The sequence below is a fragment of the Phymastichus coffea genome, unplaced genomic scaffold (assembly GCF_024137745.1).
Source record: "Phymastichus coffea isolate CEN01 unplaced genomic scaffold, Cenicafe_Pcof_1.1 PCOF00045, whole genome shotgun sequence".
NCBI classification, from domain to species: domain Eukaryota; kingdom Metazoa; phylum Arthropoda; class Insecta; order Hymenoptera; family Eulophidae; genus Phymastichus; species Phymastichus coffea.
In genome coordinates, this window is record NW_026706856.1 from 959,977 (window position 1) to 985,750 (window position 25,774).

General features: G+C 33.3%; 1 protein-coding gene across 2 annotated transcripts in view; it reads left to right on the forward strand.

Annotated features, from left to right (window-relative positions):
* Positions 1-220: 220 nt before the first annotated feature.
* Positions 221-25,774, forward strand: part of LOC131664816 (zwei Ig domain protein zig-8-like) — a 77,933-nt gene continuing 52,379 nt past the window's right edge. For both annotated transcript variants that reach the window (XM_058936208.1, XM_058936209.1), the window contains exons 1-3: positions 221-407; positions 3,395-3,609; positions 18,129-18,295. In XM_058936208.1, coding sequence (XP_058792191.1) covers positions 3,489-3,609; positions 18,129-18,295 — 288 coding nt within the window. In that variant the 5' untranslated portion in view covers positions 221-407; positions 3,395-3,488. The remainder of the gene's footprint in view (positions 408-3,394; positions 3,610-18,128; positions 18,296-25,774) is intronic.

Here is a 25,774-nt window from a genome sequence, read left to right on the forward strand (position 1 = left end):
TTAAGCGGAGGCTTTATCGCCAAAAAGTATAAAGCCCAACGAAAAATAACAGAATAAACGTGCGCGCGCGCGTGTGTGTGTGTATCGTGGAGTATAGGGCGTCTGCGCGCAACAAGGGAATATAGTGGTGGGGTTGACGCTTGGCGCTGGCGCTTTAGGGAGGCGGACCTCCATGCAAGCAGCGTAGCGCTCTTGCAGATAGTCTTGAACACGCGTTCGCCGGTGCGCGGGACACCTTTTCCTCGTTACAGCCGAGCCGTCATGCGTCGTGTGTGAGTTTGTGCGACATATATGACATCGTTAAGTACACACTGAAAGTTCTCTCATTTCAAAATACAAAGTGCAAGCATGCCGAGATCTTGCAGCTTAGTTGACTCGTCGCCGCCGGCATTATGTCAGCAGTTCCGGTAAGCTTGCTTTGAATCTAGTTTCCCGTCAGCTCAATACCTGATACGTTTATTATCTAGTGCTTTTAATTATCTTTCTCATCAGACTAGCTGATTTGTTGTCATAGCATATGTAGGGAATGGCTCTCTTCTCCAATTTTCTCTTTTATTTTTACTCGCTACTCTTCGATTTTATTTGTGTTGGTGATAATGCTAATCGATCATTTTTTATGATTCCAAGTGTTTTTATAAATACGAAAGCCTTGATAAAATTCTATTGATAGTTTGTTACCTTATAATTTTTATTATATAACAAACGAAATTATGAAAAATTTATGAAAAAGTTAATAGAAATGTTACGAGAATTTATATTGAAAATATTTTTTATAAATCAATTTGTCTCTCATCACATGAAGCATATTGAGTCAGACTAATCATTTTCATGTGTTAGTTGCGAAATATAATACTACTAATTCTGAAATAAATTAAAAAGAATTCGAGATATTTTTAAAAAAGGAGCTGATAAGCTATAAAGATAACAAATATAATTTTTTAAATATTTAAAACATAATTATTAGTTTGAAAAATCTTGGATAATCCATCAGAGTGCCGTCAATTTTCAATACAACTTTCAAATAAATTTTTTTTGGGAATAATGATTTTTATAATAAAGGAGATTTTTATTTTGGTAATTGAAAAATGTAAGTTTTTTGTGATCTATCTGTGATTATTGAGGATAATTAAAATTGAGTTTGATTAAATTATAAAATAAAACAAGAATATAATAGCAAGTCAATAATATCATTTTGAACTATTCATCATGGTAATGCATATACATAGTACTGTAAGATTACAATTCCTGTATAACTTATACTTCTATTATCTGTCAATTGTTTCACTAGATACATTATTCTGAAATATACTAGTGTAATTATGAACCGGGCAATACTTATATATATATACTTATACTTATTAATCAAATAATTTGCTCTAGTAAATAGTAACTAATGCTGTATGAACAAACTGTTTTATCGAAGCCACGTGGAATAAGAGCAAATAATGTTCTTATTCTCTACTGTGTTTTAAATATGTAAATTAAAAAATATATAGCAGTTTACTTAAGATTATGACAATTTCAGTGATTTATTAGACAAACGATTATTATATATTTTCAAATTTAGACATTGCATTTTTGAGTTTATGAAAATATCTGTTATGAGAAATAAAATTTTTTAATTATATAAAGTTTGGAACGTTTCATATTTTTTCTGATAGAACAAACATATTTAAGAAATAGTAAAATGTAATAAAGCAACGTTATTAAAATTTCTCGATGAGAAAGAAATGCATAAAAATCATTTAATAAAAAAAAACTCGGTTTTATTCATTTAGGAGTCGGTTTAGCGATAATACAATTATGTCTCTTTCATTGCAAATTGTATTTAAATGAATGAGCAATATCGAGATACGCTACCGGTGACAAACTTTGCAATTGAAAGTGAATGAAAACAAAGTTTAAATGGTAAATTCAATAGTTTCAGGCAAATACTAATTATGCATTTGTTTTTATTGTATATGTTATTATTTGAATGAATGAACATTGAGCTATGGCGCTAGATAATGTACTGATGACCAACTTTGTAACGTAAACACGAAAGTAAATCCAAAAAAAATTCGAATGAAAAATTGAGGAGCAAGTGATGTTTGGTTTACCTATTAATTCAAACTCGAGGGATATTATGATGGTTTCCAATCAGCGTCGATTCCATGAACAGGGTTAAAATCGGACGATCGTACAGGCATCATGTGAGAGCTAGCCTCTATTTACGCGAGTGCTGCGGTTAAATGCACTTTTGTCCATATTTCGGTGTGCTCTCGAGCGGAAGCGAAATTGCGGGGGACGACAAGCATGCCCCCCCCCCCTCTCCACTTTATGTACGGTCAAGCTGTATTTTATTTCGGATTAATTCCACTGGTCGACGATTGAAAATGATTTGTCGCGTGTGCACGAGCTCGATCGCGTACGAACCAAATCGAAATCGAACATACTGTGACAGCATGTAGTCCTCTCTTTCTACCCCTTCCTCTTCGCGTAGCAGAGCTCTCTTGTCGCGTCCGTGCGTTTAGTAATGTATACGAGGTCTACGTTTAATTACAAGCGTGGCTATGAAATGGAACTCCGGGAATGAATCACTAATCGTCCAGCCTTGCACCGGACACCGACAAGCATAATTTCGGTAAAATTTCCGTCCAATTGCTTTTAGTCAGCTTAATTTTGAAATCGTTATATATTCTTCACTTTTTCTCTTTTACTTTCCTCTTCCACTACCACGTCCTTGACATCTCTCTTGCAGTGCTCTATTGAGATAGATTTTAATTAAAAGTTTTAGCGCATATGCTTGTCGGATAGAGAGCGTTATAATAACAAAACAGATGCATTGAAGCTCAAAGTACAAAGCATCATGAATACACTGTTTGTAAAGTTTTTGCGTAACATTGAGAATTACGGAGGAGGGAGGAAAAAGTTTGACCCGCGCGTATTTCCAGTCATTATTCTGTTATAAGCTTTTTTCATAACTCCACTCGGGAAAGTTGACTTTTAAATTACAGTCCTCTCGTAGTATCGATATATTGATTTGTTAATTGAGATATAAGGTTTTTAAACTTAATATATAACTTATCAAACTTTCTCCAGATAACAATCCATTATGTTCTGATTGTTGCTGGAAACAAAAATACCTGTTTCAAGAATTGTACAAAATTTTAACGGATTGTTGTGAATTTCATTTATTTTGAAATCATGAAGAATAAATAAATTCACGTAAAATAACTCATTAATAATATAATATATTATTCATCAAATAGATCAATATGTAATTTGTGTTTGAAAATATCTATTTGAAATTAAAAATTATAAATTTTTCAATTGCATTCATAGATTATTATAAAGATGATTCAATTAACATCGATTTCATCAATTAACCTACTTGTAAATGTCTTATTTTCAGGCAAACACAAGTGATACCACAAATAGTTCCAAGTGAAGCAAAGTAATTGAATCAATCGTAGCTAATAAAAGTTTGAGCTAAGAGCAGAGGTGAAATGTTCTGGCGACAATGGCCTCTAATGAGAATGCAACACAGAAGTCGAGTAGATTACGTAAAAAATGATAAATTTGCTTTCATGATGATTCACGTCATCATCTATGCAGCATTTTTATATGGTAAGTTCATTCTTATAATTAATAATTTTTTTCGCACCGTTTTATAATCATTATCCTTGGGTCTTTATCGCTGTAATACTGCCATTTTAGTTAAAGTTAACATTAGTCAGATATTAGTTTTTATAACTTTTGTTAATGTTTCTGTGGTATAACGATTCTGTAATTAATTGATTGCTAAATAATGATGGGATACAACGGAATACTTAAAGAGAATTCGAATTTATATTGATTATCGAATGATAATCGATATGTTGACGATAGTGTCACGTTTTTTCCCGAAAATTCTTGGGGTGCTAGTACTTCATTCAAACATTCAAAAAAGTTTACAAGACAAAATAACATTTCAAGAATAGTAGTAAAATATATGAGAATTTTAGAAATAAAACTTTCATAATTCGATATCATGGTAACATTTCACGTAACTTCAGAAATAAAGTAAATGTGCCTATTTCCGAATTTGCTATTGATTTTTTCGCTCCCGAAGCTTATAAAAATAATAGGAAAAAATGTAATTTTTCATGATTTTTAGAGATTTATCGGTTCAAAATATACATCAGAATCATGATATGATCTTTTTTCTATTCGTGATTTTGAGGTTTACAAGATTTTTTAGAAGTTGTTTTTTATTGTATTAAAAAAATGGAAAATCATGTAAAACTTTTAATTGAGGTTTCTTCATCAAATTTTAGAAAATGTATATCGTAAACTAATGGGATGATTGTTTCAGGGTTTTTAAAATTTTTTAGAGTGACCATAGTCCATAGAGCGATAAAATCATAAAACTAAAAGCATACCCTATTTTACATTTTATGGACATATCAGTATTTAATATAATGGTGTCAAATTGTAAAATTTTTTTATGAAATTGCTCATATGATTCAATTTTTGAATCATGAACAATAACGTTCAAGATACTAGATTTCTCAAACTACTATTAATTCCTTATAATAAATTCTAAAAATTAATTTATCTTCTATCTTCTTATATTTCTTACGTTTATTGATACAATAAGATGCATAGGTGTAACGATAACGAAAATAAAGGGAGTGATTTGTTTTTCAAGCATATTACGCAAATCAAGAAAAGGCTTACACGATTATTCGTTTGGATAATAAGCTAGTTCTTTGCCGTAGTAAAAAATGAAACGATAACAATTGCTTGTAATTAAGCTAAAAGAATCAGACGCTTAATTAACTTGCATGCGACTAATTCGACTAAAGAATTACACAGTTTTCTCAGTAAGTCTTGAATGAGAAAAAGAAAGAGAGAGAGAACAGAATAAATCTCAATTGTAATTCGGAACGCGAGGTTTTTTAAGAGGTCACCATGTCAGCCTAATTACCATTCAAAAAAGCAATAATTCAACTGATCCTCCATGTCATGAAAATAATAACTATTTACTTAGGCGCTACGTGTCCAGTCGAGACGCACGTAATAGGTTTCTCGCAAGCAGTCATTTGTTCAAGAACCCTTGAACGCACACACGCTGAGGTATACCATGCGTGAGCTATTCATAAATAACTTGAGTCCTTACTAAAGGGATAAATTATTCACGTTGCCAGCGAAATGACGAATGAAGTGACAAAAGTAATGTTGGCTACTTATAGTTTCAGGTATACGTAAACGAATATATCTGAATTAAAAAATTTAATTGTTAGCCAAAGGGAGATTTTTGTCGATCTATAAAGAACATTGCTATTTTTATAAATAATTCTGTATTTTTCATTTCCATTAAAATTATTGACATAAGCCTCAATTTCTCATTTAAAGATAATTCGTATATTACAACTGAGGTATATTCAAATATGTATATTGCGTGTATATCAGATAGTATTAAATGACCGAGGGCAAAGGCAACTCAGCGTATATGAGGAAGGTTGACGTGAAGTCCATAGCTCACTAATTGCTTAATCAAAGATTCAGGCTGTTCGGTTAAACTTCATGCAGCGATATATATATGGCGAAAATGAAATTTCAAGACGCAGCATGGTAACGCAATATGCATGGGAATGATTAAAGCGTTGCAACGTTTGCAACGTCTTCGGATTCCCATTATGCATTCTCTTCTTCGCTTGGTTTCCTCTCGGTAAGACTTAAGGTTAATTAGTTGGAGACGGCCGCTCATTCAATATAGCGCTTGCAGCTCTTGCGAATACTGACCTAGTTGCGGACATTCTCGGCTCCTTTCCGAGTCACTGCTGGATTAATCGCTCACTGCACGCTTGCCAACGATCAACCAGTTATCGAAAATAATTAAATTGTCCCAGCTATGGAATTCAGATACTCTAGAAAATATTAGGAAGTTCATCATCCACGTGGAGTGTGAATGCCAACGGATCTATTCACGAAGCAATAGATTATTGGGTGTTTAATTTTGCCTGAACTATGCACGTTGATTTATTATTTAAAATTCTACTGATAAAATCGATTACCACAACACATAGTACATATAATTACTATTAACAATGTTAACGATTTTTGACGAGCTCGTTAAAGTATTTAGAATTTATGGATTAAAAATAATTTTTAATAAAAATGTAATGATTTTCTTAATATTCTTATCAAGATTTGAGTCAGTCGTTAAATTATGAGATTATTTGCCAAATAAATAAAAGCAAAGAAAACTACTTTCATTATGTAGTACAGTTAATAAATCCGTATAAATAGTCTTTGAAATTAATTAAATGAACATTATCTTTGTTTTCATTAGTTTTGTGGTGGCTATATTTATGTCAAGCATTGTTTCTATTTAAAGATTTGTTATGAATTAAGTTTACTCACCATAAATATCATGTCGCTTTGAAACTTCTCACAATTTTCAAGTTCGGAGCACTATCGGGAAATTTATAAGAGACACGATTTAAATGGTCAAGGTACTTGCACTAAACTTGTTATTGGTTACTTGCTAACTTACTTTACTTATAATTTCATTTACTACCAGTTAGGTACTTCTCAAAATCAGATATACTTAGAAGTTTTAGACTCCTTTGAATAATTCAACATATGACTAATAATCTGTTTGAGGCCATTATTAACAGTAATTTGATTAAAAAGTTTGATATTTAGTATAATTAAACATATTATTACTCTCAATCATATTAAATTTTGCTAAATTTTAGAGCAAAGAAATAAGAGAATAATGCTCAAAGACTATAAATAAAAACTCTCGACTCAATTTATTTTTGACAGTGTTTCGCTGGTTTGACTTCTAGTCTCATCGGGTCCTTTATTCAAAAAATAAATCAATCGATTATATAAATATGATAATAATTTTACAATAAAAATGGTATCAAATCGAATAAAAAAGAACGCGTACTAACGCAACTGCAAAATTTTTCAAAATGACATTATTGATTGTTATGAGTCAACAAAAAATTTATTGTAAATTTTTCTAAATAAAATAAATAATATCGTAAAGTTACTAGTCATAATATATTACATAGCAGTCGGAACATGCAATAGAAAATATGAGCGTGAAGTTACACGACACAAGTCAAACTGAGAAACAATGAGAAAAATACGAGTAGAATACAAAATTAATCCTATTAATATATGAAATCATTAGCAAAGCTCATTTTTAATAAAACAAGGATACGAAAATATTACATGGAATAATAGCTTATGAAATAATGTGGTATTGGAACCAGTAACGATAAATCTATTTAAGAAGTTTAAGAATACTATTGTATTGTTTACTGAGATATTGAGTATCCTCTTGTCTGTTAATAATTACTGTATGTATTAATAAATATCATTTCGGAAATTAATCTTTTATTCTTACTAATCTCTTTGTCAAAAATTCGAACATTGTTAAAATCAAAATGGTGTGTCGGATTTTCAGTAAGATATTTAGGTATCTTTGCTCTACAATTTCGCAAGACTTGATTTATCATGATATCAGGGTTGTTTTTTCAATTTAATTGATATCTTATTATCGTTAAAATGCAGGTCATACGTGTTATTACAAAACCATGATGAAACTTATAAGCCACTTTTCGAGAAAATCTAGCGTAGAATGAAGAGATGACATTGGACTAAGACAGCGGCGTGAGGTCGTCGGCTTTTCCGTTTACAGTACAACACACGACCTGTGCGCACGAGACAGAATGAAATTTGGCCGTCGAGCTCTACTCAGCCGAGTTATGCCTGGGTCTCAACATTTCTCCCTTATTCCTTCTTCTTCCGAGACGTGCACGTACTTTATTGACACAGCGTGAGTCTACATTCGTTTTAAAGGTCATTGGGCGTTGGTTCTTACTTTGATCTAACACAAACGACTCTAAGACTGAAAGTAACTTTAGAACTTTAATAAAGTCAAATTGTGCTTAAATAACATTTGATTAACTCGCGTTTATATTATATGTATACGAGTAGAAATCTCGAAGGTTTCAAACGATTTTTACAGTAAATAGTTTTTTGAAAAATAAAAGTTGAACATGAATGGAGATATCACCGGTATAATGCTGAAAAAAGTTAATTAGTACGCATTTACCGAAGTATTTCGTGGCGTAGAGAACAATGTATCTTCCCCTATTCCTTTTAAAGTCAGATCAAGAAAGTTACATCATGTTCTTTTGGATAGTGGCCAAAGTAAAGTACAATATGTACACGTACATCCTGACAATTTACTCGTCTCTTATTTCATGATCTTCTTTCATTAATAGCTGACAACTTTGGAGAGCACGCCAACTCCATCTTATTTGATGCATTTTAAATTGATGAAATGCTGCTAGCCTGGTGAATGATTAATCGATTAAACTGAGAATTTAATATCTAGAGTACTCGTGATTGAATATAATGAAATTTTTATGAGATTTTTATATGATGCCATATGGAAATACTCAAATTATTCTTATCGACTTTTAAATGAATATATTTCACTTTTTATTGAACGCCAAATCACTTTTAAAACGCCTTAGGATACGCTTCTATTCAGAGATTTTTTTATTGAGCTTTCAAACTTATATAAAGTTACATTGTATACAATGCATATTTACAGTGTTGAAGTCCAACAGTTACAATATTATATTATTAACTTGTAAAATTTACATCAAATTTAATTTTTAAGGTTACGCTCATTTCAAAAGGGTTGGACATAATGATTTTGATATAAAACGAAGGATAAAGCTTGAATTTTTCTTAAATTTTTCAGTAATTTGATTCTTTGGTTATTCTATAAAGAGCATTGCTATGTTACATGTTGGATATCTTCGATTTTTTGGCTACATTTGCACAGAGGATTGTTAACAAGTTTTATTTTCGCTAAAGATTCCGCCATATGGTACGAGTTTGCTTTGGCCTTCTTGACAGAGACTATATAGCCTCTAGATAGTTGTTTCTCTGTCAACGATGGTTAATTTTTTTCGTTATAGTAAGTTTTGAAATATATTTTACCTTTATCATGTAAAGACTTTACTAGTGCGCTAGTATTTGTTGTAGCGGTAAAATGAAGATAGCCAAACATGATAGTGAATAGAAGTTTGTTTATTTGCACGTGTCTTTTTTTGTGGTTTCTTTTGATTAATCTCATATCCTGTGATTCCCACATGAGAGGATACTCAGTAAATTTCTAAATTGGATGATGGACATTGTTTTTTGAATTTTGTATGTGTCTGTTTGATAGTAATATATATCCGATTAGTGTCTAATTTCCAGTAGTTGATCATCAATTTTTAATCTCCGCATTTCTTTCAATCAAGCTGTCAACAGTTTCAGGTTTGTTCAAATAAAAGCCAACTCTGTCTTGACTGATCCGTGAAATATAAAATATCTTTCGGTAGAATGACTACGACTAATGCTACAGTATATTCTTCAACAGTTTTTCCTTCAATGCAGTCTAGAACTATGGCGTATTCACGTGAGACCACACTGTCTTATTAAACAATAATAGAGAATGACTTTTTCGTTGAAGGCGTATGGACGGTGATTCTTGACATCTATAGCAGTACTTATGGCTCCTGATAGTCACTAGCACTTCACTGTTTGTACTTTCATTTTTTGTAAAGAATTTGTTCAACTAAAATATACAGAAATCGTAACTCAGTTAAGATTAGCATTGGCGTTGCGTTTAAATAACTCGTGATTAGAGTATAAACACAACCAAGTGCGAGCGCGAGTGCAAATACGTCTACACGGTACCGCGTCTAACTACCGAATGCCAGTGATTATATATAATAAATTTACGATGGGTAAAACGAGGAACAGTATACGAGCTAAAAATTATGCGTAACTCGTAAATTATATAGCAACGCGATAATAGCGTCTGTTGCAATCAAGTGTGAGATTGCATCACTTTTACGAGTCTTAGGCAAAGTGCGTATACGACGAAATCAATAAAGAAAAATGTACTTTTTTGCAGTTTACTATTAAAAGCATTTTTTACTTCTGTGGACCTTCCGAAGTGTTTTCCATTTGTTTCCGAAAGACTTGGAACTTGCTTCATATAAGTATGACTGCGCTTTATTATGACATAAGTAAGTCTCGTTTCTAGGTCAGTACATTCTTTGGATAAGATAGTTAGTCCTGCACAGTATATAGTCCTTAAGCTGATATTTATTTGTAACAATTTCAAAAATTAACATTACTGTAGATAGTATCAGTTAAGAGCTTTAATTTGCGTTTCGGATGCTAACGAAGAAGTAATAGAGCGTACACACGTACGCCAAACGCTTTACCTATGACACTTTATATTTCTTTCGCTCCTTCATTTTCCAATTATCCTACTATACTGCATAAACGCCTTCGCTTGAGGTCTAACTTCTACGACACGACCTTTGTACCAACAGACATCGAGCACGTTTAAAGGGAAATTTATGGTTGGTTAAGTGTTGCTTACGAGAACATCAGCTCGTACTGACGAGCTGCACGCATCCGAATATTTGCTTCTCGTTTTCAGGAAGTTTCAAATGGAATTAATTGATTTGTTTCTCGAATCATAAAGAAAAAGACATGATACTTTAAAAATACAATTGGATAGAAATGCGGTTTTAGCATTTAATATTTAAGAAAATATGTGATTGAAGTAATGTACTAGTCATTAAAACTTTGGAATATTATATTGTTATAGTATAAACGTGATAATTTCATGTCTTCTATAAAAGAAGGAAGAGAGTTTTAAACAATACAATTCACGAACTAAGCTATGTTATGTGAGCGAGATGCATCGACACGAGACGAGATTTGAAAACGTGTAGAAGCGGAGAAAGATGCAGAATTCTTTTTTCGTGACGTAATAGACGTTATAACAAAACGATTTACATTCTTTCAAAATAATTGGAAGCGTCAAATAAATTCAATCAACATTCTTTGAAAAGCACGAGCAAGCGAATCGCTGTCTAAAACTCAATCAATCCTTGCTTCTCGCGAAAATTGATACGCGCATTGCTAAGATCAGCAGATTGGAAGCAATCTTATTTTCAAAATGCAAGATGCTCGAATGTTGAATAGGCTTGCAAGTGTAGGATTTGAATGATCTGCTAGAACCAATCTGAGATACGACGAACGAGAGAGATAGCAGAGTAATCATCATTATAGGCGGCAAGGTTAAAACATGCTACGCCCTATGATCTTTAAAACTTAAGAGAGGTAAAATTTTTAAAGAAATCGATTCGCTCGGTACAATGGCTTAGAATGCTCTGAGGCAAGTCGTTTTTCTAGCGTTAGACTGCAGTAAGCTATTTAATTTGTAGTAACTTTTAGAATTAAATTGATTTGTAATTTAATTTTAATTTTTTGTGTATTTTAATATACAGTTATACCTTATATTTTATGTGATACCTTATAATTTTGGTAACTGTTGGTATGCTTTGAATAAGAAGGTGACAAATACTGAGAAACTCTAGGGGAGAAAAAAAATGTTTCTGTAGATGAAAGTTGGAAACGATATTAAAAATGATAATTATATTCTCATTGTTATGAATTCTCGAGCATCAATAATTGACGTAATTTTCTCATGAAAGCATCAACTAGAGCAGATGATATTCTCAAACATTAGGAGAATTTAAGAATATGAAAAATGTTCTTACTAAATTATTTACTGACGTCTCGTTAAAAAGTAGCTTCATAAATGAAAGCGAAGAAGCTGGGTTGCTGCTGTTGCATGTGTGATACGTTTTACCGTGACCAATACGCGTTGTCTGTATGCAGAAATAAAAAACACTAACAGCAACGGGCAAAGGAATGAGGGCGCACGTATTCCTATCTGCTCTGCATCGTAATTGATTCGTAGGAGGTGTAGAATATGTGCGAAAAAGCAACTGCGGACGTCCGCAGAAATTCAAAGGCGTTGACCTCCTGCGAGAGATGTATTATACGCTGAGCACACGAAAAATCTGCTCGACAGAAATCGCTCCCTCGGAGTATTAATGACCTTTCGCGCTCGTTCGCGCACCTCTTTTACATGCCCCCCTTCCTCTTTGTCCCTCTCTCTTTTTTGCACCAATACTTATTGTCGGGTACCGGTTTTTTGCGCGAGCGCTCTTCTTCTCTTTTTATTCTAAGTATAATGGCGGCACTATACTGGCTCAGTGCAATATTTTTTTACGAGCTTTTAATAACGATACCGATGCAATGGGTGTATTACAAAAGCTATGATGATAAATTTTATTACTTTGCTGTTTTCAAGCTCGTGCGCAATCTCATGTAATACGACGTATAACAAACGGTGCGTGTTCAATTTCTATGCGCATGTAGTGCTGCCCTGTGTTTCGTTGTATATACACTGGGAAATTTCATTTTCAATTAATGATCGATGCGAACGCACGCGTTTCTACCTTTTGTTTAGTTTCAACTTGATACGTTGTTACGTTATTAACTTGTCTCTCTGATCAAATCTATGTATGCGCGCATACTGCATAATGGATATAATAACTACGGAACGCGTAATTACGTCTATTTGAAAATGTTTGTTAATGCTTTTGTTAGATTTATGTCTCAAAATAAAAGAGGAAAGTGGAATATACATAGGTATGAAACACGTAATTACGTCTATTTGCAAATGCTATGTTGGTAAATGCTATTGTTAGATTTATGTCTAAAAATAAAAGAAGAAAGCAGATCATAAATGATAATGAAATATTTGTTATTCTGTCAATTATCCCTATTGATTGAAATACCTTGCAATATATAACGAGTCAATTCTTCGCGTGTAATCTATTGTGACATATATAACGAGTCAATTGTTCAGTGAAATAACTTTTTGGATTATTGTTATTGCAACTAACGTTCCATATTAATTATTCAGAATACTTGTAATAGTCTCATTAAAAAAAAACTCTACTTTTTTCGATACGCTTTATCAAGCGTTCGTGTACACAGTAATTCTGATGTATATACAACGTTACCAACTCTTAGCTAATCAAATGGCTTGATGTCGGCGATAAAATCGAAATCATCATCTTTTCTAGGAAGGAATAAACTTTGGTGTAAATTAATTGGAAATTATTTTTTCTTGATTAAAACGTCAATCATGTAACTACACTTGTAAAGTAATATGTCTATTCAGCTTCATCGTGAGGGCGTTATGTTTATAGCTGAGCTTTGGTTCGAAACGTCTACCTTAAAATTAATTTTCTTTTAGTAACATGTTACGGTAATTCTATTAACCGAGTTTATAAATTTTCAATCCCACTAACTTCCCGTCTTAGCTAGCTGGCCTCTAGAGCTTTGCAATGAATGAGCGAGTGAGCGATTGAGTGAGTGTGCGTGCGTGCGTGCGTGCGTGCGTGCGTGCGCGCGCGCGTGCGCACGTGTGTTTGAGCACATGAAACATGATGAGCTTTCAAACACTTGGAGCGAATGTCTAAGCATACACAAGCTGTTCAAGCGATGCCCCACGGTAATTGATGCAATTACAATATCATAGTTTGAGTGCTAGATTGCGTTGCCTCTAACGTGGTCGGAACATCCGAGTGTGTACAGCTACTCGACGCTTGCAGATTTGGATGGACGTGAACTACATTAAACAGCCTCCTGGCTTCAGCGCGAAAAGCTTTGTTTCTGATTTTGATTGATAACTCGTGTCGCAGAATATAAATCTCGCTCAAACCATAATAAAAACGAGCTATTTTTCCATGCCTCGATAAATTGTTGAAAAATTGGTAATATTACATGGTTGTAGAAATACTGTTAGTTAAGTTATAATTAGGATTTAAAATATGAATTTATTGCAACAAACATGACAAGTGTAAGGCGAAACGAATGTATCAGAATTTTTAGTTATCTCATATGATACCACTAGAATTATTATCATTACCACATTTCGTGTATTATCAAGTACTATATATCTTATAAGATTGTCTTTGATATTTAATACTCTTTACTAACGTAATAGGCACAATTAGTATCAACGCCTTGACGTTTATAAGAGATTCGTTCGATTTTGTAGCAATGGTAAAACAATATGGTTGTAAGAGACTGAGTTAAACGCGAACGCTTCTGCCTTTCTTTTATTGCCATGGCACAGTTGCCGCTTATAAACGTTGCGTTGTTTCCTTGTTATTGCTTTCATATGGTTATCAAGAAAAGGCGCGGTCGAGAGAAGACAAAAGCAGGACGAGGAAAACACTAGTAACTAGATTCACAACCGCAATAAGCGAGTCTACAGTTTTGTCTCTCCTCTTTTCTTTCTACAGCATCACTCGCAATACGAAATTATGCTTAAATTTTTATCAAAGAATTCGTACGCCGCCATTTACACATTCCCAATGTAGCAGCTATCGGTAATTGTATAGTTTAATTCTTTTGATAGAGATTTTTTAATAAATATTTTGAGAAAAATTACGTTGCTCAACGTGTTTTTACTTAGATCTATGCGTATATGTACGCGTAAGCAAGAGAAATGTATGAAGTTTGACAATCGAGATAATAAATCAAATTATCCAAAATTCACATTCCAAATTTCTAGATCATAAAACACTGCTCTCTGCCACCGCGTGGAATATTCTACTTTTGTAAAAAACTAGTTTCACTTTTTTTCACTTTTCTTAGGATTTTTGTCGGTGGTATATAAAAGGGTCAGCAACTTTATATATAAAAATTCCGCCCTCCACAGCAGAATAGCAGAATAGTAGAGAACTTCCGTAATCGAGGCCAGCCGATGTCCGAGGGAGATTACCCTTAACGCAAACTGCCGATACTCTCTCTCTCTCTCTCTCTCTCTTTCTCTTTCTCGCTCTCGCCCTCGCATATCGCCTTCGATAGAATCACACTGTAAATCATGAAACTTATCCAGATGCCCATTTAATCAGGTTGTGCATGAAAGACAGACGTAGAGCTGTCCTATAAAACTTAGATATTTATCAAACCAAGATCGCATTGCATTCAGGATAATTGTTTCATTATAATATAAATCTTAGCTAAAAATAGTTCTCTTGCTCTTGTATTACGTTGACTAAATAGAAGAAAAATGAATAATTAAAAGTATGTAAAATAACGCAGTGTTTTAATAATTTATTCACAATTTTCATTGTGAATAAATTATCGTCCAATATGTGAATTATCGATGCCTTTTAACATCAGTTCGCAGAGTTGAAATATAATTAGATAAACAACACATACAAGTTTTCAGTGACTGCACCAGCCGGAGGTCTGCTGTCGGCATCAAACTTGTTCGTATCGTGTACCAAACGGCAAGCGTTGAATAAACTACACCGAGAATTCACGAAAGGCACTCCAAGCAATTGTATGATATATAAACAGAAAGCGGGCAGATATTTGGGAATGACCTGTTTCCAAGGTGCTCTCGCGGCTCGCGCTCGTGCATATACGCCGATCAACATGGAACTTTCATTTGGCTCCATGTCATCCTCTTTTCCAGCAAGTTAAACAAGAATCAAATTTGGCATTCGAGGGCTAATAGACTCGGGCTACAAGTCTCAAAGTAAACAGCGCGAGAATGGAATAGTAGCTCGTGCCCGAAACAACCGGCTGATTTTAATGCAGATCCAAATTTGAATCTCCGCTTTACACCAGTGCATGCCTAGGTATATAGATATACATGTCTTAAGAACGCTAACGTAGGGCGTACTCTCTGCCCCACCCCTCCATGCGCATACAAATGGATGGTAGAGAGTATGCGCCTTATCTGCTCAATGTAAACGCGCATCCCTTCGAGACGTTTTATTGCTTCACGTGCTGGGTCAGGCTCTTGTGTAGCGGTTTCACACCTACTATGTATTCGCGCATATCTCTCTCGCAAGTCGTTCGTAATTGAATCATTATTCTATCGGCTTAATTATATATTCGGACTGTTTCCGCCTTCTCTGAGCACGTTCGCATGCTGGAAAACGTGCTTGCGATTGATACCATCTTTCTCTTCGTACATTCCTTGCTCACACTCACCTATCTCTTTCTCTATCTTTCATTTGCCACCAGAATTAAATCCTTCGCAGACAGCTTTATGAGCGCAGTATTTAAACACACTTTAAACGTGAGTCTGTTTCTGAGGATACATCTCTCTTCATTTATAAGATGCACATGTTTTACAGCGATAACTGATTACGTTTGATTATACAAATCTACTTGATTGCACATTATAACAGAAAACCTCGATTTGTATTTTTATGCAAAGATACAACTTAAAGTATTATTTTTGTATTATATCTCGATTTCATTTGCTATGTAGATGTAGGTATTACGTTTGCTATTAATTTATTGTATGACGATATATGGCCGCATACGGGGCTTATACCTATAATAAACTTGCACGTACGGAGATTACATTATTCTCCAAACTTATATAGTTGACTTATCGAATCATTTTGTCATGGAAGATTTTTGAAAAAAAAACAGTACGCGAGTACTAATGTAAGCCGCGAAAATATTTTCTGGGTAAAGTTTGCGTTACGCCTCGGTTTCATGCACGGTTCATATACACGGTCAAGTCGACGTATTTCGAATTCTTTTTTCACCCTCTTCCATATCCATAGTTCAGTGCATATGCACATGTCAGAGAACTCTGCAAGAGAATTTGAAATACGTAACGCTACGGAAAGTAGGTATTGTGTACGTATTTGCCGCAGTGCAGATTTATCCTTGTAGGGCATACACACATATGAACACGTACACACGATGTTTCCGCGTAAGTAGTTCCGCACACGTGTATAGGTAGCTTACATACTTGCACGCAAAACTCAGCAATATACCTCTTCTAACTTAGCCCCATCATTCTTTGTTAAAACATCTGGCTTTATGATTTTTTTTTATTGTCCTACGCTGTTGTATATTTTTATCTTTATGGTATCAATTTTATACAATTTGGATCGTAAATAATTCTTTTTGGAATAAATATTGGTAATTAGCCTGAAGGAACTACTGTGACACATTTAAAATAAATTATAGTATAGTACCAAAGATCGATATTGTACTCTTTTAGTTTTATATTGTTGTAGTTTTTGGGAAAAGAATTCTTGACTATAAATATTTTGTGCACAAAAATATACATAGTCCAATATTCTAAATATTTACTAATATAAGCTCTAAATCATTCAAATTAGGCGATAATTAAAGAATGAGGAATAAGATTGAAATATTAAAGGTCCGCCCATACTAATATATAGATGTTTAAATGACTAACATTTTTTCCACGGTATAGTTTTAAATATACGTATTTCTTATTACCGAGAACACGATGTAAATCGATAAATCAACATCATATACATAACACATTCAATCAATTACGTCGGCATATTCAGTAATCTAGTTTTTTTTTAAACACTTTTTAATAATTAGCTTGTGTCTGCAAGGTGAATAAGGCGATAAATAATTAAAAAATGATAATTTAACAGTACGTTTGAACGTTTATTTTTCAAAGAACCTGTTTGAAGTGACTGTCACACGAAATAATCCAAAATTCATTTATAGTACTTTTGTTACATTCATTGATATAGCAATCTACATTACTTTCTCGATATTATAATCTTTATTCTAAAGTAAAACGTGTATGAAGAAGCTTTCAACGTAACTAATCGAAAAATTTTAAATTGAACATTCGATTAAAGTCAAGTGATGAGCAGCGAATCATGGAACGAATCTGAGCCTTTTGATCTCTCGTGTACCGTACGTTGAACGTCAATATTTATCCTCACGTAATAGTCAAGGCTTGAGAACTCAAGAGTAGACTTTACGGCACGTACGAAAATACCTGAATGCACTTGCAAACAAGCTCTTTGCTCTTACGTAATCCTTGAATGTTTAGCTCCTACATTATCATGTTGTTTCCAAACATGTGCAGATTCTGCTTGTGCTGAAGTCGAACGTTTCATCGCTCATTTGCATTTCTAATTGAAGGCATTCAATTTAATTTGACTACCGTTATAAAATCTTTAGCCATTGATAGATGATAATGTAGATTATGTAATTTTCAAATTTATCTGCGATAAAACTTGAAATTATTGATCAATCAAATAATTACAATATTGCAAAATAAAATCCAAAATTATAGAAAGTAAAACAATGTAAAATCAAGTTTATAATTATAAGATAACGTAACCTTAATTATAGCATCAATATTGATATTTCAGAAGGAATGGCAGAAACTCATCGTCAGTTTAGAACAGATTATCTACAAGAATGGCCAACGGCCGAATCGGGACCACACTTCGATAGAACTGCACCTGTTAACGTGACTGGCCTCGTTGGCAAAACGGCACATCTTATTTGTCGGGTCAAAAATCTTGGCAATCGAACGGTGAGTTGTAACCTTGAATTGGACGCCCAGAAAAATTACTCTTTTTAAGTTTTCCGTTTTCTTTGTACAAAATTCTTAAATTTTATATGTAAAAATGTAGACACATTTAATTAATATTTTGTTATTTGAAACAATTGACAAAAAACACAAAAATAAAAAATAAAAAGGCATCAATTCTGTATCGCATAAAAGTAGTTGCTAATTATGCAAAGTGATTGTGAAAGGAAGTGCTGGATATTCAGGAGTGTTACCATCATGAACATAAAGATTTGTATTAAAAATTTTCTCCTTCCGTCGTATTTACAGTGATATAATAAAGTAGCCTGTAAAAATGAAGCTTAACTACCGAAATAATGTACATTGATTTTTTTATAGCACTAATGTCATAAAGCGCGTTTTGCGAGCTCTTTACTGTTTTTTCTGTTATCCATAACATTATTTGAACTTTTTACATGACAATTTTGAGATTCGAATAAAATACATGCATAAATAACATGCAATACATGCATACTATTTAAAATACACCACATCCATCGATATTCATTGATGAATAAGAATAGAATTTGCACCCATTTTTCCACGTAAACACAAAATATATCTGAAAAATCATTTAAAAGATTATTTAAATCTATGATTGATGAAATTTACTAAGTTATTATACACTATTCAAAAAAAGTATAGCATAGAAAATTTATCGTCGACTATTATTCAGCTTCAAAATATCGCAGAGAGACGATATATTTTTTTAATTAAAGCTTGAAGTTTTTAATTTAAGATCTATTTAACCATTTTTCGATTAAATATAATCCTAAGTTACGTGATCTTGAAATTTAAGATCATGTTTTAGAAATAAAAATTTGCAAAATTATGCAATACGCTTGTGCGTGGGTAATTTTTTTGAACAATTCTAAAAATGGTATTTTAAAGTAAAACTCTTTACTTTTATTAAAAAAAAAATTCCTAGGTATGGTGTTTTTAACCAATTTTACAATGTTTTAAAATGCTTTTGAAATAATACTTTTGTAGGGGTTAAAAAGAGTATTTGAATATAAACTATACGGGGCTTATTCTTACCGATGATTTTAGTTTTACCCGATAATTATTATAAAATAGTTGGTTGACAGTTCACCTTTTCTTATAATTATGTGTGTATGTATTTACGTATGTATTTTAGTATAATAGTATTAGAGATAAGGACACTACATTTCGTAAATTTTGTAGTATTTTATAATTTCCAACCCCTTCTGACACTCATGTTAGAATATGTGTCTGTAAATGTGCATGCAGTCTTGCAAATATTGGTAAATGTGTGTTTTTTAATCACACGTTGCCTCTACTTTGTTGAATAATGTCACGCAATCGATTCTACATTGAAATACAGACGCTTATTTCTACTTGTTGAATATCATTCCATATATGCATAAGAGTTTCAGATAGATCCTGTAATGTGATCGGTTGTCTTAGCAAGTTTCTTTATTTCCATCCCATCATTTCCCACGCGTGTTCGACTAGATTCAAATTTGGACTCTGTGGAGAATAGCTAAGACCTAAGATTTTGATGCTTCTCCAAAATGTTTACATTACAGCAGTAGTGTGAGGTCATGCATTGTCATGCATTTATACCAAATTTGGACCGTATTAATACAAAATACGGCGACGTAGAAGTATGACTTGCGGTCTAAGGACATCGTTTATATAGCGTACTGTTGTCACACTCAGCGGTAACAGAACTACTAATCCCGTATGATGATGAATGGAAATTCCACCCCAGACCATTACTGATCCACCTTGATATGCTCTCACTGGAACAACACACGCTCTGTCATTCCTATGACCTCTACGATGCCAAATTCGAGTCCGATTATCATTGCTGAATAGACAAATCCGCAATTCATCTATTGAGTTTATGTTTACGTATTGTCTAGTTTATGTGATCTCTTGCGTATTACAATCGATTTCGCCTATGTACATTATTGAGTATTGGCACACGAGCAAAAACTCGAGTTCTTAAACCTATCTCATGTGAATGATTTCTTACAGTTTACTCACTTATTCGCCTTTGCAAAGCTGTATTTTCAATTTGTCTAGCTATATTTACAAGGTCTCTAACTATGGTATTAACGATCCGGTATTAACGAAACGCCTATCTACCTAAAACATCCGTTTTGGGGAACCCCAACACGTGTCTTTTATTGCGCGCTTGTCCTGGGGAAAATCTAATACGTATCTTTAATCATCAACGTGCAACGGTGCATTTGCGCATTGCATCCGTTTCCATGTTCCTGATTCGTCCCCCAAATCCAAAGCCAAGAGCTGCAGGTTGTGGAAATAAGTGAAGAACCTGGCAATTTCGCTCGAGGTGTATGACGATCAGGCGGTTGGAATTGCGTTACTCTAGGAGACGCCTTTCTTTTTCCGCAGAGTGCGCAAGCGGCGTTGCGAGGTTAGCGGTATCCGGTGAGTAAATGCCCATTCGATTACCTTGACGCAAAGGACCAGGCTAAGCGAGTCGGCGCTCGTCCATTTGTAGCCAGCGAAGGACCAGGCTAATCGAGTTTGCGCTCCCCTCTGTAATTAGGGGCGTAATATTCGTTTGTTTATAATGATATATTTAGTTGTAAGCGTGTATCTTTTTGTAAGCATCGCACTTAAATGGCTTTTTCCTCACTCACGACTCGAGTTTTTTATGTCATCTTAGTTTTTTTTTCCTTTGGTCCAATAAATAAATTCAATGTTTACTTATCACTGTATAACTATTTCCTCACTCGATCGTACATCTTACCTTTAGTTGAAAGTTTCATGGATTCTTAGCATTGAGGCTTATAGTCGATTTCTTTTTCTATATTTAGCTCGACCGTTCAAAGTAAACTATTATGTAATACTAAATCTTATATACTCAATTCTAATGGTTACGGTTCTATTTTTTTGCTTTGTTGAAAACACCGGTGAACATTCTTCAATTTTAACGGGTTTCATAATCTAATAATTAGTTTCCAATGTTGGCATACCTTTCAATTTACAATGTACAAAAATAAAAAATAAATTTTAATTTATTTAGTTTCTCTTTCTTCTAACCAAATTTTAATATTCATTTCAATATGACAGACAGTTAGACAGTTAGAAAATTATTGATTTGTACTGATAATTTAAAAATATAACCTTTTATGTTCTTAAAACAATATATATATATATATATATATAAATTGTTTTAAGAACATAAAAGGTTATATTATATGTTATATATATATATATATATATATATATATATACACACACAATAAGCAATAATACAATAAAAGTAATAAATTCATAAAATGAATTTATTGCTGATATATAAATCTTAAGATATATAAAATAACTAGCCTGTTTCATAGTTCAAAGACATTTGATATATTAGAGATTTATGCTAACAAATAAGCAATTTTATTTGCATATTACGTATATTCATAGATATTATATTTATCTTATGTAACTTTATAGAACATGATTGATAAAATCGAATCCAGCCAAAGTATTGTTATATTATGCGTCTTTTTCTCAATGATCTATCAGAGATGTAGTTCTCTCAACTACAGATCGATTTGACCTGACTACACCTTCTGATCATGATGAAAGTAGCGCTCGTAATAGTACTTCACGAGAATCTCACAGATAATTTCGTTTACTCATATAATTTTTAAAGATATTGAAGAAAAAAAATTAAAGTTACTTTGATTTTTTTTGTATTAAACTGTTTTAGAATTAGTCAATTTTGAAAGAATGATCATATAAAAGAAACCAGCCGAAAATAAAAATCATAACTTTTTCATGAATACAAAAGGATCAGAGCTTGATGTAATTAGATTTATTCTAAGAAGCAGGCGTTGATACATAACCCAACCTAAACTCAATGAAAAAATATAAAGCTCGGTGTTGCACTTTGTCTACACTTTGTCAGAAGTACTAAAGGTAGAAAAACTAAGGCTGATGAATAAAAGCTTTAATAATATACAAAGGTCTTTGTGCTGAGCTGCAAAGTAGTGAACTCTGTTCAATCTACCGTGGAAAATTTTTTAATCTTGCTGCGCGTATTAGCATGCGCACTAACGGTGACATTTCCGTTTAATACACTGTGATCACATTTTACGAGTAAGGTACGGCCCAGAACTCGTAACTTGATTTCGTGGTAAGGTGGAAAAATGTTGAACCTCTCGGCACTTAAATAAGTTAAGAATTTCTGTGAGAGTACAGTCATGCAATAGTATTCAAAATTTACTTCAACTCCATTGAAGTAAGAGTAGCAATGAACAAACGAATAAATAAGCCAATAAATACAAAGATTACAAGTAAAATCAAGTATATTAAATTTATCGTGTAATGTTAAACGACATTTTCATCTTAGTTAACTAAATTTAGATTAACTAATGTGTTAACTAATTTTAGATCTAGTGTACTGTCTGATTTTTCCTGTATTTTATTAACAATTCCATTTTGAGGGTCTATTAATAGTGATAATTATAATCTTGTTAATTAGTTTAACTTTATTGAACACCCCAAAGTAACTTAAGTTAGTCACGCAAAATAGAATGTTGACGGAAACTCACACTCATTTGCAACAAGCATTCCAATCTCCTGGCATAATACAAAGGTATAGTGAAAATGCAATTACGTATTATGTACAAAACTTCAAAATAGGCTACAGTGGCTGGGATGAAAAAGAAAGACCTATATTTGTCTAGCAACTAGCTTTTGAAATTAATGAAGGGACGAGCGGGGGGATAAGAGGCAAATTTATTGGCTGGTGTCGTGTTATTCGAAATATATATTTAAACGTTAACTAAAACCTAAATAATGCTGCCTAAATCCAAGTAAACAATAATACGCAAGTTTCATAATTAAAATGCAAATGAAATCCATAAAGACGGCAATAAAGAAAGAAAAACTAACTAAAGGCAAATCTTTGTGGCCAATTTAACATTTTACCGAGACCACGGGCGTGGCGCGGCCAATTGCGCAAGAGTAGGAGAGAGGTTGGTATCCTTAGACGAGTAGGGAGACAGAGAGCCCAGGCCATTCTCTCTCTGTGCAAGACTCATCTCGTATACGAAATTTCTTTCCTCGGCCAGTGGCCTGTATGAAGTGTTTCCGCTCATTTCCATATCAGCGCGTTTACGCCTACAGTCGCCTATGGTTGTCCTCTACTAATGCCTTCCTCGCGCCACCCATCGTACCGTCCGTGAATGAAATGGATTTAATGGCCTTCCGATTATCCGCGGCACTTGATTTTACAACCACTTAAGGTGAGTTTAATGAAGCGGCTACTCTTCGCGCGCAAAATGTTGTCTCAAGTATTTTCGAGATTTTATGCCATAAAGCGATTTATTAATCAGCTAGAACTACATTTTTCACGTAGCTGATCATATTTTTATTAGTCTGAAAGGTTGAAAAATGGAAAAGTATTCAATCAGAAAATCAGAATAACACCATTATTAGTACGTCTTTCCAGCTTATTAAAACACTTATTAGATTTTCATTTCTATGAACTCTACTCAATATCAAAACTATATCAAAACATTGCAAATCTCACTTTTGGACAAAGCGGGGTAAACCCCTTTTCATGAATATTATTTCAAGCTCGTTTCAAGTGAGTTAGATACATTAATTAATGTATATTGGCTGTGGTTTTAAGTTTGGTTTTGAACTATGGCTGGGGAATAATCACATCATCAAACTACGAGATATACTTATCTGTAAGTTAGTGTTAGCGTATGCAATCAGAGAGAGTTATAGCTCTAAAACGATTTAAAATTTTTTTAAATCAATAGATTTTTTAAGAGGAACAAGAATTTTACGTCAGAATTTGGTTTGCATGCGTCTGAAGGAAGTTATTGCCAATTTTCGTAGGTACCCTACTTTAGCCTGCTTTTTTTTAATCCAAAAGCTGTATTCTTACGATTGAGAGCTCTGAGAATGAGTTTTTGACATAAAAAAGTTTCGGATAAAACATATTTAGATAGGATTTTCCAAGAAGAATTAGCATCTGTCATCAGAATTTAATTGGATGTGTCCGAACGATGTTGTCGCTAATAAACTTTTATAGGTACTCTGCTTTGCTCGGATGTCCCTTAATCCAAATGCTAGAGTAACAGAAAAAAATCAGAAAATGTTAACAAAGCATAACAGCTTCTCGATAAAAAATTTATGGTATTGCGTAGCTTACATCGATACTCTTATGCAATGCCTATCTCTCAGTAATTCATTTTTGCATCGCATCTACCTACCTCACGAAGTAAAACGGACTTAATTTAAGTTATGGATAAACTACCGACTAACCGTAAGTCTTGTAGTACGTATATCATAAAGCTTATTGTATGATAAGATTTGAAATAGATAGAATTAGAAACGTCAATATTTTCAAGATAAACATGAAAAAATTTATAAAAGTGGCATTGCCCTTTTTATAATGCACATATAACACTGTAATTTCGTTATTTCGTTTATAAACTTTACTTCAATCAATGCAAACGTAATATATAGTCTAAAGTTACACGTACATACACGCACAATGCTTTGATAGTAACATGTTCTGATCATGATTTAATAACTGTCACCAAACAGATTTTTTCGTAAAAATGTAGCGCAGAATGTAATTTAAAACTTCTTTCGAAATCTAACTTAAAAAGGCGTACGTTTCTAAAGTAGAAGAGATCTACACATGAAAGAAAAAGCTTGCATGTATGTCGGCGTAATACCTGTGAGACGGCGTGCACGCGAAGAGTAATCCGACTACGATAGATCCACGACTTGCTCGTAAACTTGGGATAAGATACAGAGAGGGTGAGAGAGAAAGAAAGAGGCAAAGGTAGAAGAGAGAGAGAGAGAGAAAGAGAGAGAGAGAGAGAACGAGGTAAAAGAGAAAGGCGCTCGCGTAAAGTTTTATAGCTCAATCGTGTGAGCGACGGGGCGTGAGCTCGATGATAGCCGCGGCAAGTACAAGAGTGCTGGGTGACTATTCCTTTTTTGGGCGCGGCTACCGACTCATCATCACGGGCACATTGATAGTCCTGCTACAGATTTAATGGTCTCTCTTTCGCTTCCAGCAATTTGAAAGAATTCAAAGAGCGCTTTCGCGTTTTTACGTGAGTTTGTTCTCTCTACGCTTTCCTACGATTGACTATCCAACACTTTATGAGCAGTTCGAATGATAATTTTCAAATGATAATTTTTTTTGGCATTTCGAAAATTAGTTGGATTATAAAGAGATTTGCAAGCTATAATTTTAGCAAATGTCAATACTCGTCTTTACACATAACAAATATTTACTATTTTTATTTGATATTGCATTTATTGATTAACTATTTTTGTAGAAATTATCGATCATTTCAAAGTTTATTATATTGTTAATTCTAGTTACAGAACTATTTCAAAATGCTTGTATCTATTTCCACTTTTCAAAGTTTTAACAAACCAATCAAAACGTTTCAGTAAAACTCAATTTTT